Source organism: Brachyistius frenatus, unplaced genomic scaffold (assembly GCF_029030835.1).
Source record: "Brachyistius frenatus isolate BFR_SWC_R1_liver_20210118 unplaced genomic scaffold, ASM2903083v1 Contig_33, whole genome shotgun sequence".
Lineage (NCBI taxonomy): Eukaryota > Metazoa > Chordata > Actinopteri > Embiotocidae > Brachyistius > Brachyistius frenatus.
In genome coordinates this window covers 1,167,501-1,186,818 of record NW_027210632.1, presented here as the reverse complement: position 1 = coordinate 1,186,818, position 19,318 = coordinate 1,167,501, and the positions used below count along the sequence as shown (strand labels likewise).

Genomic DNA, 19,318 nt, shown 5'->3' with positions numbered 1-19,318 from the left:
TGTTTCCCTTCCAAAACACTCTGTATTCTCAAGGTCGAACAAACCTTTTTTTTTTTTTTTTTAAATGTATTTCCTTCCCCATAAAACATTTTCAAAGTAAATGTTTTAAGATTATTTTCATCCTATGCACAAACATAAATGGATAAACAGAACTTGCACCGTACGTTGTTTAATTCATGCTTCCTGCCTCGCAGTCTTTTTTGTATTTGTACTTGTCCTTGTTGGCACTAGAGCCTGACCGATACTGGATAATAGGGGCTGATACTGATACCGAACGTAAGAAGTTAAAACAAATTCCGATATCCATATATCAACCAAAATCTGGTTGCTACTGTAAATGCTTGCGACAAAGATATGTAACAAAGGCAGCCCGTTTTACACTTGAACAATAAACGTTCTTGTATAAAATGATATCGGTGCATTGAAATAACTATGAATTGAAAATAGAAACTGAACAATTTCTGAATTAACCCAATATTCTTTACTGCATCGTGTTCTGTAAAAAAAAAAAAAAAAAAAAAAAAAAACATACGGCCTATAGCGTTATATTTGTGATAGACCAATATCGGCCGCTAAAATATGGCGCTTGTTGACACGTGGTAATCCTTCATTGCGCGTGACCAACGGGAGTAGGAGGATAGCTGAGTGCATTTTCCGGATCGTGCGCATCACGATAAAGACGAACCAGCCCCACTCATTAAAACAACCCTGAGCTATAGCACTGCTCGTGGTCAACAGCTTCCTAGTCTTCCTTCAGTGGTGCTATTTAGAATTCAAAGCTCAGGCTCCCTATTCATCAAATATCAAAAGCAAAATATCAAAGTAATAAAAATGTTCTAATCAAATTGAAATGTCACGTCCAAATCTGCGGTGTTGCAGCGGCGGCTGCGCCGGTTCAGCTGTGTTGTGCTTCACCAGCTTAGCATGGCTTCAGTGGATATGATTCCCGCTCCTACTTTTTCCACACTGCTTTCACCGACTTTCTGAAATGTAGGCTTTTATGATTGAAATCTGTAATTCTAACCCGTTGTATCGTCTCCCATTTTGTAATTTGATGCCACGAATGGCAGTCGGAGAGTAACTGTTAATGGTTTTACTTCATTATTAGTGGATCATAAATTGCAAATGGTTAATTTCCAAAAGTCATTTCATACTAAACATTTCCGGAGAGTCATTGCTTTTCACTTTCATGTCGTTTTAAATTGACTAATTTCCTGCAAATATCTGCTGGCTATTATTTTTGACAGTTTGTCTTTGTGTGCATGCTTGTGTGCTCAAGATCTTCGAGCGGATTCTGTTCATCTGGGCCATCCGCCATCCAGCCAGCGGCTACGTACAAGGCATCAATGACCTGGTCACGCCGTTCTTCGTCGTCTACGTCTTCGAGTACATCGGTGAGTAGCATCTCTACCTTTCTTTCTCCTTTTCACTTTAAAAAAAAAACCCCATCTAATCTTTTGTGTGATATGCTTTTGAAGTGAGGATCAGTCGTCTCTTTTCGTGGCCCGTCTACTGAAAGTGCAGCTCTCCACAGTGCAGACTGGCACCTTTTGTAGCTGGCGTGACTCATGTTTACTCGGCGGTTCATCACCACGGGTCGCAGGGAATCAACCCTGGGTCCCCTCGAGACAGTCTTTCTTTTCACATGTCTCTGGCCATTGAGCTCCTCCTTCGGCCCTGTGCCCCCTTCTTCCCCGCTCGCTTCCCTTCCCTCTATGTGCTCTGCTTTCGTTTAGACGTAAACTTTACTCTCAGTTTGTGTTTAAATGTACTTATGACTTTATTTATCAACACTTTGTGGCTAAGAGTCATGATTGGAGTGTATATGCGTACGTACGGTAGGTTTGTGAGAGAGCATGACGTGTGTGTGTGTGTGTGTGTGTGTGTGTGTGTGTGCGTGTGTGTGCGTGTGCGTTTGTGTGTGTCTTGTCTCCAGAGCCCTCCTGCTCTGTGCGTTCATGTTGTGCCACATTTACGCTGATGAATGTTTTATTTTAGTCTCGCACTTAATTCTTCTGACAGCATAAACACACTCCTCAAGAGACAAAGAACAGACAACCTGAGTGGTCGGAAGAAAAATGAAGATTGTCAAATATAATTTAATTGTCAAAAGTGTTTGAACTACTGAAGAAAGTGTGACCTGCTAAAAGTGTTTTCCCTGCTGATTCTTTTTTTTTTTTTTTTTTTTTTTTTTTTCATTAGATAGCTGACAGCAGAATCACTGATGATATTGGCCACTATATAATAAGAGATGCCAAAAATCTAATACATTTGATGTTTTAATGCACGTCAGGTGTATAGAACCAAAAAAAAAATCTCCATTGGATTTTTTAGTTTTTTTAGTTTTTTTTTTAGTTTTCCATAGAAAAACAGCCTGGAAATGCTTCAATCTCCTGCTGAGAGTTTGGGATTTTTTTTTTCCTACATGAGAAAACAATCAGTTGTTTTTCATAAGTATTTTTGCAGCGTCGTCCTTCTTTTTGAGTTGTATTTCAAATCGGCACTACATTGCAGTACATAGAAAACATGTGTATTCGAGGAATTTTGACCCCATGCTGTCACCAAACACTGTGGGATCCGCGCACTGCCGCATGCTTCCTCTTTAATGTGAGCTCGTCTGTGCATCCCACGTATTCACGCCGTGTGTTTGGTTTCTCTGTGCTGTGTTTCGGCCCATCAGGCTCTCTTTGAAGCCATTCAAAACAGAGCTACTAAGCGGAAACCACAACGGTCTGTGGAGTAACTCGCGCACTCTGGACCCACTGTGTTCACGGAGATACAATTAGGATCCACAAGCTAAGTGCTGAGAGGCACGCGAGAGGTTGGACTCTGACTCCTGCGTTTCTCTGCGCTACAATGCAGCAGTACTGTAAACTGCAGTTTGGCCTCCGAAATGACCTTGAAGTCAAAGTCAACATATTAAAAAGCTGGCAAATGTGTATGCATTTCAAAAGAAGATCAGTCTTAGCTGAAAATTGGAAGTTTGACTGATATTAGATCCGGTAAGACCCTCTGACTTTTACCAACAAAACAGGTTATTAAAGAGAGCATGTTACAAATGGAACATGTAGAATGCGTGTTTACATGCTAACCATCCCTTGTGACTAGCTGTGCTCAGAGTGATGTGTAAATCACTGACTCTCTTGACCTCTTTAAAAAAAATAATTTAAAAAAATTGATCCAGCCTATCTTGGCCTTCGCTTTTCTCGGTGTCCCTTATAAGAAAGTTCTCCCATGTCTACCTTCCTCCACCTTTTCCTCCGCTGTCACTTCCTACTTCTTTATTTCTCCATCCTTTACCTCTCTCCACGTTTGTTACCCCTTTCTCTGTGGGCGAGTCAGACTCTTGTCAGATCTTCAAAGCGTCACCCCGTGCTTTGTTCCGCCGTATCTCCATACGCTGATGAGCCTTGAATAACATACACAGCCAATGAACCTTCAAACGTGCCTGGCTGGCATCTTACATGATGGGTTGATGCACTGTGTTGTTGTTTGTTAGGTGGTCTTGTTTTCTGAAGCAGAGAGAGCCAAAGCAGAGAGAGGCTTGGCTCTTTCATGAGGTGGGCCTAATTCTGTTCCTTTGTCAAGGGGTAAAAAGTGTGAGATACACTCTCTCATGCTGTTGTGCTCTCTTGCTATCTATTCCATTCCTTTTTCATTTGTGCTGAATTCCTCTCTCTCTCTCTCTCTCTCTCTCTCTCTCTCTCTCTCTCTCTCTCTCTCTCTCTCTTTCTCTCCCTCTCTCCCCCTCCCTTTTTCTTTTGTAATTCAGTTTATTAATGCAAAGTAAAGCATTTATATTTCTCTTAAGTCATAATTAATGTCATTAAGGCTTTTTACAAATAAACAGTGCACACATACCCAACGGGAGATGTACAGGAAAATAGGTACATTCCAGGGAAATTGTTGATTTTTTTTTGATTTATTTGGACAAGGAAACATTTTGTTCTCTTTGAAACAGTAGCTACAGATAAAGGTGACACACTTGAACAACTCCACTAGGAGAATGTACTTTTTCAGTCATTTATTAAACCAAAATATCAATAGTTGTAATACTCTTCTGTGAAAAAGGTAACTACACTTTTGGCATCAGAAGCTACTATCGCTCCCTTTAGCAAAAATAACTTGGTGTTTTAAATTGTTCACCAGACTGATGTCGGTTTGCTGACATTTTTGACCCGTTTTCCATGCAACATGCCCTCAGTTGAAAGATGTTTTAGGGGTTTTCTTGCACGTACTGCCCATTTCAAATCCCCCGGCAACTTTTCCATTGATTCAAATCCGAGCTTTGACTAGGCCGTTCCGTAACCCTCCCAATTTTTCTTTTTTAACCATGTGTTGGTGGATTGGCTTGTGTCCTCTGGATCATTACGCTGTTGAAAGGTCTACTTCTGGTTCAGCTTGAACTTTCAAACACACAGTATCACCTATTCTTCAAGCACTCTTTGATTTGATGCTGACTTCATTGTTGAGTCAGTGACAACATGCTGCCCAGTCCCTGAGGAAACAAAGTAACCTCACACCCATGCTTCACAGTTGGTGAGAGGTTCTTCTATTGAAAAGCTGTTTTTTGTCTGCACCAGACATGTCAACTGTTAATGTGTGAAACAGCTTTATCATTGATTGATGTCAAGAGCACATTATTCCAAGAGGCCTGGTCTTTTCCCGTTTGTTCATTGACAAACTGTACATTTGCTTTAATGTTCTTTTTGGAAAAACAAATACTTTCCTGGCAGGCCTCTCATCCAGGTCATAATTGTTCAATTTCTTTCTGATTGAAGATGCATGAACTTTGCGAGCAACAGTTAAATAGTTACTTTGAGATCCTGTGACGAAATATTGGGGTTACATTTTAAAATGTTGTGCAGTCTCAGACAAATTTGCAGTCATTGAAAATCTATACCACTCGGATATGGTTTCCCTCTCAGTGGAGTCAAGTATTTATATTCATTTGAATATCTTTTTAAATCATTTGTCCGACTCAAACACTTTTTTAGAACGTCTCAGAGAGCTCTTTAAATGTTGGCATCGTGACACCACACACTTCGAAAGCAAAGAGAACGCCAGACCTTGGATGTCAGAAATGAAGATAAGGTAGGTGTCACTCTTCACTCCCTAAAAAGATTTAATCATTGGCACCTAATCTGGATCCTCTGATTTTAGTTTTATGGATCTGAAGATGTGATAAGTGTTTGGGTGTCGTTACCATTTCAATGTGACTGATCTGTCTTTTTATATATTTAGAATATGACAATAATTACAACATATCACTTTTATGTGTCATTTGTTTGAGCATACAGTATAATTGTTATCTGTAGGCACTGTTTCAGAGAAAGTGGAATGTTTGGTTGTCCAAATATGTCCAAAAATCAACAATTTCCATTTTGAGTGTTCACCCAATTACATCCATGTTTGTTCCTGCCTGTCACAGACACAGGTTGTAGACTTCCTTCTTTTTGCACAGCCCATTGTAAATTTTCTCGCTGCGAATGACCTGAGGGGCAATAGTAAAGGTATTTAAGGTTTAACAGAGCTAAATGTATGTATGTGTAAGTCAGCATCGAGTTCTTGAAAGGTCTGCATTTATGCGAGTCTGTCCTGCAGATGTTCGTTTATGTGGCACAATACCGGTTGTTTAGCATGGGCCTTGTGCTGTGGACTAATCAGTACACCAACGAACTGTGAAACAAAAGCAGGAGTGCAGTAGCTGAGAAAGTGTCTCGGATCATCTGACAGGTCACTATAGGTTTTTGTACAGGTATCCCGCGGTGCCGAGTTGAGTTAACAAAACAGCCGAGACCAGAGTCAAAGTGTCTCTCGAAACAGAGACGACAGCAACTTCCTTTCTACCTACACTTGTGCACACCAAGATTTCTCTCTCGGCTTGTTCAAATGTTCATCAGATTTAATTTTCTAATCCCAGCTCCAAATGTGTTTGTTGTGTCTGAGCGGTTTAAAGCCTTGAGCGAGTTTGAGTGACAGCCAGTATCTGCGAATGTAAGCCAGTTCACTGATGGGAACGTGATTAAGACTTTGACCTGTTTGCAGCTGCTTAATCTGTCTTTTCTGTGTGTTCTCTGTTCAATGTTGCGTGTTGCCTCAAATGTAATTATTTCCCGTCCTCCCTCTACGTCTCTGCCGAGCTTTTCTTTTTGGAGATTCGTCTGCGATTGAAGTCTTTTCGCTGCCACCTCAATGATAGTCTATATAGGCTACCTCCCAAAAGCAAGCAGAGATAGGATTGAAATGGGGGGGGGGGGGGATACCAATTCACACCCTTTGCTGTCCACAACATGTTTGTCTGGGTGCCTGTACTTGTCTTTCTTTTGTTCTGCTATTCTTATCTGTCACTTTGTTAGCACATCGTTGTGTTTCTCTTTAGCTACCTCGCTTTGTTTCTCTGGCTTCTCTTTTTGTGAATCACATAACAGCCGATGCTTTGGCACTGCAGTGCTTGTTCATCTGGCAAACACTCCATTTACCTTTTGATGATGCAACACGGAGTGATGGGCTCGACTTCTTACCCACTCCATCCTCACAGCACTCCTCCTTTTCTTCCTGTCACCAAGTTTCATTCACACCCAACTGTTAATCCAAATTGAAAAGTTCCAATTGGTAGATTATTGATGCTGTGGAAGGAAACATAACACTAAAGTTGTTGTGTATCCACTCAGACTGTTAAGCACTCTGGCAGGCCTCCCTCCTGTCAAAGGAGAAATTGATCTGGAGAGTCTGTCGTTTCTTTTTCTCCAGCTGTGAAGCATTACTTGGCTTTGGTCGTTTCCTTTATTTCAACAGCGTAGCGCCTCTCCCATTAGCCGACAATGAAAGTAATCTAATTAAGGTCAGGATGGTCCATGACAGGGTGATGAGCAGGAACAGTCTTCGCTTTAATGCAAAGAGGCTATTGACTGACCAGTGGATCCATAATGTAATCTGCACGCCAGCACGGATCTGCTCAGAAGAAAGATGAAAGCAAGGAAGCAACTCGGAAAAACGGGGTTTGACATGAGGCCGAGTATTTTTAAAATCCACAAAGGTGAGGATTTGACAACCTGGAGTGAAAGGGAACAGAGCCACAATGGAGAGAAAGTAGTGGCAAATAACAGCAGACAGTGTTTCTTGGCAGGTTTTAAGAGTAAGAACGGGCGAGGGCATGTGAGTGGAGAATGACAAAGAGGGACAAACAACAGAGCAGCAAAACAAGATTTCCAAAAGGGGGGAAAAGTGACCGACTTAGAAAGTGCCCCCATGCTGTCAGGAAGCTGCCGAGCCAGGCACCCCTTCGTTCTATCAACTTCGAGATGAATTGCCTGGTGTACCCTATCGCCATCCTCTGCTTTGAAGCTGCACTTGTCATAGCAGGTAAAAAATAAGTGGCTGGCAACAGCTCTGTTGCTAGGATTTCATGAAGAATTCAGCAATTAGCTCTCTGCGAAGAGTGCAGTTCTCCAATGTATGAAGGCAGTGCTTCTAATGTGCAGAATTTGTGAGTCTGATTAAATACCCAACCAACAGCTTTGTGTATATCCTACGGTTCAAAGAGTAACAGTAAGTCGAAATATTGTACTGTCAGCCATAGGTGCTCCAGAAGTGAAATGTGTTTTCCTCGTATCGCCATTTATTAGAAAAGATGATAAAACTTCAATCTTTTTTACGTTAACAATGAATCAAATGACTGCGTAAGGATTTAATCTTCTTTTAAACTTTTGTTTTGGTCTGCAGGCGTCACCTTTAAGTGTTTGGTTCACTCTACTTGCTCTCATTACGGTTGTTTCCAACAGCAACAGACATCGGTTTTCAGTGCACAATGAGCTAATAAGCAAAGTGGAGCATTTATCGGCTGAAAAAAAATCTGATTCTTTCCAAGAGGGCAGGGCAAAGCTAAAATTAAGAGTGGTGCAAATTTAAAAAGAATGGATTTAGCGAGAGGTTTACTTTTACCTAAATGGCGGCGTACACGTTGTCATCGTTTGCTCAATGAGCAGTTGAGCAGTTGCCGCATTGAATGTAGGGCCGGGTGTCCAACTTGACAAATTCCTTCATTTCGATACCAAATACCTCGCCTTCATCCACACAAACACGTGATTGTTTTAAAATGGAGAACTTTTGCTGTTTATACAGAACATTTTGTCAGTCTAAGTGAGTTACAGCATTTAGCATATGTAGCTTCGACTTGGGTGGCCCATCCACATGGATAAAATCCACTTGGGTAAGTCAATCTTACATAAGGACGCCTAAATTCACTCTTTCCTGACAAAATGTTTGTCTCCGTACCCGTCTGAGTTTCATGTGTTGCATTAACTGGAGACTTTTCTGTGCGGAGTCGGCAAGCTTGAGGCGGCATCTGTCAGTTGTAGCTCCATAAAACCACCTGGGTTACGCTCTCTCCCTCTCTAAACTGCATGAACGATTTGTACCTTAACATGTAAGGTGATTTTATCTTTCTGAAAATGGATTTTATAGAAATGGTACAGGAAAAAAAAAAAGAATTGTTTAGGAATTGGTACCCGTATTGACAATTTTCAAACGATACCCAGTCCTAAATAAATGTAGCCAATTTGAGTGTGAGACTTGATATTTTACAGCCAGTTTACGTCACAGATACTAGAAGCAGATTTTATTTTCTCCAAGTTCCACTAATTTTCAAAATGACTAAATTATTATTCGGTCAGTTTTCTCGAAAATCCACTGCCTCTACACTCAAATGCAGTTTAGAAAAACAAACAGCACTTTATTTTCTAAAATTATTTTTATTGAACAGAAACAGCAATGTTCTTAGTTTTTCAAATCTAAACGAGTAGGGCCCCTGGAGGAAGAAGAAGAAAGGATGAGGGCAAACCTAAAATGTTCTAGCTAAAGCACATTTTAACAATTGAATGCATTTTATAGCAACAGAAGCAGCAGAAGCTCAACTTCAAATGGAATGTGAATTACTAAAGAAAAGAGGTTTAAAAAAAAAAAAAAAAAAAGGGGAAAAAAAAAGCCGCAGACATTTGCCCAACTCGCATCACTTAGAGAGCGGCCAATGGAGGTAAAGGGACAAATAAGGCGTCCAACCAACCAGAGCCGTCCATAAAATCAGGACGATTTCAGAGATGTGTCCTTGTGGGAATTAGGGGGATGGCGAGGATGAGGAGCACAGAGACCTGTATGATGAAGGTCCTGATACGGGTGTTTGTATTTTGTATGTGTTTTAAACAGCCTTTTTAAGACATTTTTAAGACTCCTCAGATCCCCAGACACGTGCTTTTTCTCAGTAAGCTTTCACAAATGGAGAGAGCTGGGGACTTTCCCCCACAACGCTTTTCCTTATGAAGAGCAACTGGTTTCTGCCAAGAGCACCGTTTTGAATTATTCACACACTGTTTAGTCGGCTTTTAGCGAGTAAGAACTTTATATCCCTCTTTTTTCCTTTTGACATGTTACGTTGTTATAAAAAAAAGTTTGTCTCCGCTGCACAGCCAGCTACTTAACACGCTTCACGATGTGAGTCAAATTTGGTTAAAGTGAGAGATTTACAACGTGCCTTTTTTCAGATTATAGTTATGTATTTTGCCTTTGTGCACGTAAACTGTGCTTTTGAATAAACGACCCTTTTGAATGATACCGTCCTGCTGCCTGCAAATCAGCTGAAGCACAGTGGTGGAGTGTGCATCTTAAGACCATCTGTGTGGGTAAACTCGGCGACAGGATGGCATTTGGACGGAGAGGATCAGGAAAAATCCTTTTGGTGTTCGCGAAAGTGTGCGTGTGATTGAAAGCTAACAACAAGCTTAAAACGGTCTCTCTCAAAGTTTGAGATGTAAAGTTGATTGTGAAAATTGCAAATTGCAGAGCGAATGGACTAACTGGTATTTATTTGCTTTGCTTGCTGCAATAAGTAATACACCAGTGTACTGGCTGCTGTCTGGAATTGGTTTCAATGATGCCATGAAAGTGAAAGAAAAGGGACGTGAGCAAGTGGTTTATTCTCTATGTATTTATTAGCTTTATACTGTATTCATTATTTGTATGCATTAGTCGAAAAGTATTCTGGATAGCCCACGAGCCCCATGTGATTTTCCTATCTGGCGCAGTTGCTATTGAAGTTGAATGGCCCTGCCTATTATAACATGATCACACTTACAGTGCCTCAGAACAGAGAGAGAGCTCTGCTGGATGTCTCTTTTGAAAAGTCAATTTGTGGCAGGGAAACCATTACACTTTTATATATACACACTCAGCGCCAGCGTTATCGCTGTGTGTGTGTGTGTGTGTGTGTGTGTGTGTGTGTGTGTGTGTGTGTGTGTGTGTGTGTGTGTGTGTGTGTGTGTGTGTGTGTGCGTGTGTGTGTGTGTGTGCGTGCAGCACCTGCAGATAGGCTGGCTAGGTGGAGCGTCCAGGGACACAGCCAGGGAAGATGGAAACATCCTGTCAGTCAGCTGTGATGAAACGCCTGCAGGGGTGTAACACCACACGCAAACACGGGCCGCAGACTGGCGAGTTGAGCCGCCACAAATGCAAACCCCCACAGAAGACGGACTGCAGCTATAAACAGAAGCGCTGAGTCTCGTTAGACTGGCTGGAAAACAAACTCGAATGACACTTTGAACTTTGCCTGCAAATTAAGTTCTCTTCTTCTCCGAAACTGACAATCGAAATGTCATGTTCTGGATTTGAGAGTTGGCAGGTTATCTGTTTTGGCAGCTTGTCCTGCAATAAGCAGCCGTTTGCTTTGCTTGACGCATTCACTTTTGGCCCTTTCAGCATTTCGTTATATCTCATGTCTTTCCCTCCCATTCTCTGCATTTTCCCCTCATATCTCCTCTGATCTGATGTCTGTCCACGAGTGCGGCGAGCTTTCGCCACATCAGCTTTTATACAATGTAGTGCTAAATTAGATGATGTGTTCAGTTGTTAGCAGTTCTGTTACTCTTGGGTTTCCAGGAGTCACTGTGAGCTGCACCAACTTACTGTTCGAAAATAAATTTGTATACATTTGCTAATCATCAGTTTTGAGTCATTTTTTAGAGAAACATGCCCAAATTCTTTGCTTCCAGCATCTTAATTGGGGGGTATGGACCATTTTCCTTATGTTGTGTTTACTCAGAAAGGATACATCCAGGATACATCCAAAAACATGCACCTCAGGTCAGGTTACCTGGCGCCGCGCTAGTGGCAGCCTGTTGCAGCAGCTCCCCCCTGAGAGCCCCCCTGCTGTAGCGAAGAAATTTCCCCTCGGGGATTAATAGAGTACTATAAAATAAAAAAAATAAAAAATACCACAAGAACAGTTAGTTATATGGACACTTCTCATTCACATGGGACCTCATTTGAAAGCAGCGTGAGTCAACAGGTCACATTAATCTGGGCTGTGGAGTCACTCAGCAACTCAAGGCCACAAGAGTTAATATGCTGCAGAGCTGGTGGAGAAGCAAGTTAATTCATCCTCCTCCTCCTCCTCCTGTATAAATTGAGCAATCTGTGGAGTGGATGTTGGCCAGTAGGCGGTTAACTAATATCGGCTTCTCTCTCCCCATGGTCTGGCCACCGTTGGTTGAGTCTTCTATTCTAAGTCTCCCTCTGATTAACGTCTGTTATTAGCTCTAATGAGCTGCTTAGTGATTGCCCGAGCACAGCTGCTGACATCCAGCAGGAACACTGTCTTTTCTACTTTGTTCCTTATCTTCTTTTGCTTTCCCTAATTTCTCCTGCTTTAATCATTCGGGCAGATTATTGACTTGGTGTTGGCATTATTTTCTCCCCAGACAGTTTTGAGATTTGTTCTTCAATTTTCGTTGACGCTGTCTCTCTTTGTCTCTCGAGCTTTGCCTCAGTATCCACTCCTCTATTTGGTTTAGAAGGCAATCATTATGTTTCTGGGGTTAAGTAATAGCATTTGGAGGGGCAGCAATTGAATCAGCCGTGTGGTTTTGACCCCTCCGTCTCTGACTATCTCCAACTTTCTTCAGATAAATGCCTTTCTTTCATTCCCCTGAAATATGTTCTTTTCTTTCAGACACTTGATGGTTGCCTCTTTGTATTTATTTTCTACTTCTATCACCATAAAGAGGTTACGCACAGTATCATCTCATCTCTAGTTTAATACACATTCATTGTTGGGGTGCTGTCCATTCCATATAACTGGATTTATTTTTCTAATACAGTATTAACCCCACTGAGTTCTAACATGAGAACATGTGAGTGGCGCTTGTTTATGACGAGATTGATCGTATTCATTACACGTCTGGTTATTTGTTTCGGCGTGTCCGTCTGACAACAGCACTTGGGTTTCGTTCAAAACTGTTGTGTCTGCACAAAACGGGGCCTGAGAGAGGCAAAAGACACTTAACGCGCAGAAGTAGGGATCTAAAAAAAAAAAAAAAAAGAAGCAAATGTGACGGCAGAATGTGCGACTCTTTGCGGAAACTTTGACCCAATGGAAAGTTACCGACGCACGTCGTGTGGTGGTGAATTCAAGCCAGATCTTGGAAAGGAAATCTGAGAGGCATCGTTATACTTACGTGATGATAATATTAAATATTCACATCATATCACATGCAATATGGATCCACTTTATCATAAACATTCAAACCCGCAGTGCAATCTGTGCTTGCGTGCCATAACTATTTGGTAACAATTCAAAGCATAGCTTAACTTACAGGCTGGTCAAAATAAGTTGAGGGCTTAGGTGGCGGGTAGGGGACAGTTATTTGACTAAAAACTATGCATTTTGATGTAATTTTGTACTATTATTATTGTTAAAAATGTACTTAGAAATGCACTGTCGAAAAATAGTAATCACGAATCATCAGTAAAACAAAGCTTACATTGCAGCTACAGCGGCTTGGGTTGCTCAGGCAGCAAAAGAACATCCATAAATAAAGGATATTTTATCATCTAAATGGTTCAGCTTTGCCGGTAGGATCTGGTGTTTATTAATTGTTTCTGCATCTCACGGCATATGCACAAGTGTAATATAACAGAGGCACGGATGTCTTAGACATTCCGAGTTTTAGCAGGCCATGAAATTTAATGAGTTCATTAACTTGTCGGGATTTTCTAGTTTTCATATATTGTTTGTGTTTTATCCTATTTAGGTTTGTTTTACTTAATTCTTTTGTGTCTGCACCAGGTTTAATGCTGGATTTAATTTGTGTTTTGTTTTTATAATTTTTTTTTAACTTTTTTTACCCCTTTGTTTTGTGCATATTACATAAACAACTGAAATAAGATGAGGTTTCGACCCCGTAGGCTACAGAAACAGAGGAAGTATTTTAGCCATTTAAAAGTAATGGATTTGAATGGTTGTTTCCCTCAAATCAAAATATGTACCAGAGAAAAAGGCAGAAATACGGAAATTGTTTCCTTTCATACAAAATAATGTTCAGCAGTGAGAGAAAATTAATATAATTACAAAAATTTACAATATGGTGCTAAATGAAGACTATCCCGGAATTGCTCATCAAGCCATTAACAAAGCTGCGTGTGACACATTTGTTGTTTTTAAATTGCATGTCGTGAAAATGATGTTTTGGCCTGCGGTGCAGAAATGACCTGTGCGATCATACAGACCATTGTCAGTGCATGACAATAGGATATATAACGCTGGAAATCAATAGCTGCGCTTTCATCTGCATCCGGCCTGATCTTATTTCCCAGTATTACCAGAGATTCTCTCATCGCTCCAGATAAAAAGCAATAGAGCTCCTAAATGATCCAGAGAAATAGTTCTGTCAAAAAATGATTTATCTTCTGTGAATAATCGCAGGGGTTATTGAATATTTTTAGATTAACTTAATTACTTGGCTATAAAAAGCCATAAATTGAAGCTCTCCTCGCCTTCGCATCTCTCCCAGTCTCTATTCCTCGTGTCAGCCGTGTGATTGGGAGAAAAGAAAAAAAAAAAAAAAAGAAGAAAAAAAAAAAATCAGTTTTATCATTCTGTCACCAGCGAGACGCGTTCCGCTTGACCTGATGCAATTGGAGGCAATTGAAACAGTCATCTTACCGTGCTGCTGCTGCGCCGGTGGTGTGTGGTGTTTTGGATTGCATCACAGACACGCACGTACAGATGAAACCGCGCAGACAAACACATGCACTGGCACAGATATGTGGGACGCCGTTCAAACACAAACACGCGCAAAGAACCCGGACACTCGTGTATCTCGATAAATGTTTGCCAGCGCAGGACTACATCTTCAGGTGTCGCTCTCTTTCTCTTTATTTCTGCTGCCGGTGTGTTTTAATGCGTCCTGCTGTCGTTAATAATGTCTACTTATTACTTCTCCCCCTCATGTTTTTTTTTCTTTTTTCTTTTCTTTTTTCTTTTTTCTTTCCCGAACTAAGCCCACAGATTACACACTAATGACTTAATGGACTGATCCCTCACTTACATCTCAGGAAACTTTCTCTCGGTTCCCAAATGGGTCTTACACATTAGGCAGGCAGATTTTACAAGGCCTTGAATAGATTGGACGATTTACGCAAGTACAAAATGTTTGTATGTGTTAATGAAAGGAGGCAGGCAGCCTGTATGAAGCAGACTTCATCTGCTGGCTACGTGTCATTTTAAACCTCTTTAATGCAGGAAATCAGAGTTTGACACATAACCTGCGTATGCTTTGGTTTTATAATACATATCAACCCCTTCTCATTTTGAGGGCGTCAAATACTAATGTTTTACTGAAGTGTATATATATGTATATATGTCTATATATGTATACATATACATACATACGTACGTACGTATAATGGTATAATTCAAAAGGGCTGTTTATTCAAAAGCACAGTTTACAGGCACAAAGGCAAAATACATAACTATAATCTGAAAAAAGGCACGTTGTAAATCTCTCACTTTAACCAAATTTTACTCACATCGTGAAGCGTGTTAAGTGGCTGGCCGTGCGGCGGAGACAAACTTTTTTATAACAATGCAACATGTCAAAAGGAAAAAAGAGCGATATAAAGCTCTTACTCGCTAAAAGCCGACTAAACAGTGTGTGTATAATTAAAAACGGTGCTCTTGGCAGAAACCAGTTGCTCTTCATAAGGAAAAGCGTTGTGGGGGAAAGTTCCCAGTTCTCTACATTTGTGAAAGCTTACTGAGAAAAAGCACGTGTCTGGGGATCTGAGGAGTCTTAAACATGTCTTAAAAAGGCTGTTTAAAACACACCAAAAAAAATAAAAAAATAAATGTATATATATGTATGTATGTATGTATATGTAATGCATAAAAATGTAGTGAAAGCAGTAGCTACGTTCTAATATGTAATCGGAGCAACTGATGACTGAAGCGGAGTCGTGCTGGATGCACTTCTCCATTAAGAGGACTTGAATTGCAGCCAGTGTTACGCATCACATGTACCATGCAGCTACGGAAAACCAAACAGCAGCATAGAAAACGTGGAACAACATGAACTGAATTACCCTCGCACTTTATTTAATGGCCAAGCAATTGTGCCGAGGCACTTAGGGCATTTTAATACATTCGACGACGTGTGTGTGCTGCATTCATAGTTGAACAATAAGATTGCATTATTGCGATGAAACAGTGAACACTGAGCTTTCATCGAGTGTACGCACTGATGTCGTGGGGGAAAAGAAAAAACAAACAAAACGCTTACACTTAGGACTTAAAGAGAAACGCAAAACACTTGGAGGTTGATGAGGAAAATGTTGTACAGCATAATATGGAGACAGTCACCTTCTTTAATAGTGTAGTCACACACACAAAAAAAACCCTCATTTGTTTGATCAGTTAAACATACTTGTAAAATCTCATCATTTTACAGCCATGTAAAGACTGAGCGCACACTGAACACATGATCTTAGAAGTGCTTTGCCTCTGACTTCTCACCCAAGGTCATGAATCACACACACACGCACACGCACACACGTGTGTTAAACTGGGCGCAGATTGAATCAGATTATCACGGTCCAATTAAAATTCACAGGCACGTATCTCTAGTTTCTGAGTAGAGACATTTGTCACTACAAGATAAATGAATATGTAAGCAAATGATTACGAATAGATGATTATCTTATGGATAATGATAAACCGCCGACACACTGGAGGTATACAAGAGAGAACGGGAGAATTGCATGCATGAGATGAAAATTCCGGCAACGTACCAATTAGTGGTTAAAAACGGAGAGTACCGAGTTTGTGTTGGTAAGGCCACCTGCATTCAAAACAATGCATACATTTCGGCAAACTTGCCTTTGTCGTGTTAACGCCACGCGTTTTCCAGATTGCTTGTTGTGTGGGCACCCGTCTCGTCAGCGGCTGTAAATTACAAGATCTCCCAGAAAAGCATCCTGTTTTGCTCCAGCTATGATTCCCTTTGCCCTCTTCCTCATCTGCATGCTTATCACTGTGGAATAAGACCGCCGTGGAGTAAAAAAACAAACAAACAAACAACCCTCACACCAGCCAGCGGTGCATCTCTATGACGTTGCCGTGGTTACGCGAGTGTAGAGTATGGAGTCACCAGCTGCGCACATGTCGACTCGCACGTTCTCACTCACATCTGTGCTGTGCAAACGCCCCACAGGCCAGGACGAGGGGCGTCCGTGAGGACGGTTTGTCGTGTGTGTGTGTGTGTGTGTGTATAGAGATATTGGCAGCAGTTAATGCGATGCAATGGCCTCATTCAACATTAAACACTGGAAGCTTCCTCATACAAGACACCATCTTACCTCAGGGCAAGTGGATCATTATGTGTCTGCATGTAGGCAGATATGGTATTAATAACTGTATTCATTTGATGTCAAGGACTTACATTATCTCTCCAACAGCCTTGGGGTCTGCCAGTTGATGTATGGAAACACAGCTTATAGTGCAGATATTGGGAGATGAGAACATTGTGATAGATTTTAAGGCCCAAAGCGTTCCTTATCGTTGGTGAAGCTGAAGCTCAGTGCGTTTAGTGAGTGAGCTTTGTGTTGCACTTGAAAGAAGAAAAACAAAAACGTTGTAACTTCTTAGAACTATGTTCTGATGACACTGGAGGACTTTCCATTGATTTGCTTTTTTTTGGAGACTAATGAGCAGTTGTGGAAAGTAACTAAGTACATTTACTCCAGCACTCAACTTGAGGATAATCAAGAAGTACTTTACGTGAGTATTTCCATTTGATGCTACTTTATACTCCACTACATTTCAGATCGACACTTTGTACTTTGTACTTGACTCCTTTTCATTTTGACAGGTTTAAGTACTTTTCAGATCACTATTTCATACCTTAAGTATATGATGACAGAAAAATACAAAACCGTTATATTCAGCTTTTGAAATATAACTTTTACAAACACACGCAGCCACCAGTTAATGACAAAACAGCAAAAGCAGCAATGATTCTGAATGAATGATTCAGCAAGAATACTGAACTTTATTTTAGTCTAACAGCTTCCGGGTCAGAGCATAGGACAACCTGCACCCTTTGGTGTGTGTATTGGAAACTTTTTTTTTTTTTTTTCATCTGTTAAACTGAAACTTGGGTTTATCTGGACACTTTATGGCTGATGATAGTAACTCAATCACTGCTGTCAGCATGCACTTCACACTACCTGTGGCTACGTGCTGCTAATGTCACTTCTGAGAGTGACTCACTTCCCACAACAAGAACCCAGCGTACACGTCATCAGATTACCCACAAGTCCACCTTCCTAAATGGGAAACTTGCCAGGTAACAGATGTTTCTGTCACTCATTTATTACGTCACTGACAGTGAGTTCCTTTTTTTGTTTTGTTCTATCTGCGACTAATAGGTAGACTTAACTAGTTAACTAGTTAGTTAAATAGTCGACTATTTGGGGGTCAGTCCTAGAAACTAGACATCGGACCTCACATATTTTTCGTACTTTTTTTTAGTCTGTTCTCAAATACATTGAGACAAAGACTTGCTGCAAAAGAAAGATTATTTCATCAAATCATTGACGAGAGAAAAACAAAAAACAATTACTCTAATTTCACCTCGGCTCACATCACTTCCACCATTTCTCCCCTCTAAACACACACACACACACACACACACACACACACACACACACACACACACACACACACACACACACACACACACACACACACACACACACACACACACACACACACACTTTGTCGCGCTCCTGCCTTCCTTTGCTTCCAGCTGTCTATTTTCATAACCTCACATCTTGTTTCACACACCTTCATAATTCTCTTCCCATTGTGCTCTCATTTTGTGTGTTCTCGCATATTTGTGTGTGTGTGTGTCGGCTGGCTCTCGGTGTGTTGGTGACATCAGGTTTGCCAGGTTGACTCTCTGTAATTATCCAACAGTATGAATGTCACCTCTCTGGAAAGTGTTCAGGTCTCATTAACAACGGTGTTATCACACTAATTGTGTCACTGAGAGGAAATCACTTTTTCTTTTTTTTTCTCTCTCTGTGGCTGCATCCTAAAGTGAGAGGTGGTGTTGGGGAGGGGTGACAAGGGCGCAGACACTTTGAAGTATTACACATCTAACTAGCAGCTAACGCGTGTCTCATTTTTAAGCGGCAAGCCTTCGGCTGTGTCACCGCGGTGTCATTCTGAAGGTGAAAACAGGATTGCGACGTGTTTGGATTCAGCACCCAAATTGTAAGTCATTAGATTCATTAGATTTAACCTGAACTACGGCTGCAAATTATAAGTAATGACTGCGACAAGTCAGGTGATCTTGTGGGCTTTTGGGTGTTGAAATCCAGTTAAAACCAAATGCTATCTGTCTTTGGTGGTTGGCAACTCAGGTTGGCTTGTGATTAATCGGAACCAACAGAAGGTTGTCAAACAGGACCGGTTTTTTTTATTTTTTTATTGCCAATTGCCGTCAGCGCGCGCACACATACTCGGCACACGTACTTTATGATTACATCAGGCTAAACTAGCTCGTTTATCATCTTACATCACATTACCTTGTGGCCCATAGTTGTAGAGGGCAGATGGCAGCACTTTGTGTGTGTGTGTGTGTGTGTGTGTGTGTGTGTGTGTGTGTGTGTGTGTGTGTGCGTGCGTGCGTGCGTGCGTGTGTGTGTGTGTGTGTGTGTGTGTGTGCGCGGCTCTCTGGAGGTGTAACCTGGCTTCGCATGCCAAGCTGTGCCAAGTGCTCACAGCTGGAAGCGACCAAGCAGTTGGTCTCTCTGGACAAGTTGCCCCCTGCGCCAGGACAAACAGGAAATGAGCCCTGGGGCCTGGCAGGAAACTGGCTCGGTGGCCAATAGGACGAGAGGTGAGGAAAAAGGCGGGGGAGAACAGCTTGGAGAGGCTGGGTAGCAACAGAAGAGTTGTGAAATGGCTGCGGTGGAGCGAACAAGT

The 19,318-nt window shown here is 41.3% G+C and overlaps 1 protein-coding gene across 2 annotated transcripts in view; it reads left to right on the top strand.

Annotated features, from left to right (window-relative positions):
- tbc1d22a (TBC1 domain family, member 22a) overlaps window positions 1-19,318 on the top strand; it is a 119,628-nt gene that overhangs the window by 41,950 nt on the left and 58,360 nt on the right. For both annotated transcript variants that reach the window (XM_069700274.1, XM_069700275.1), the window contains exon 9: window positions 1,280-1,394. In XM_069700274.1, coding sequence (XP_069556375.1) covers window positions 1,280-1,394 — 115 coding nt within the window. The remainder of the gene's footprint in view (window positions 1-1,279; window positions 1,395-19,318) is intronic.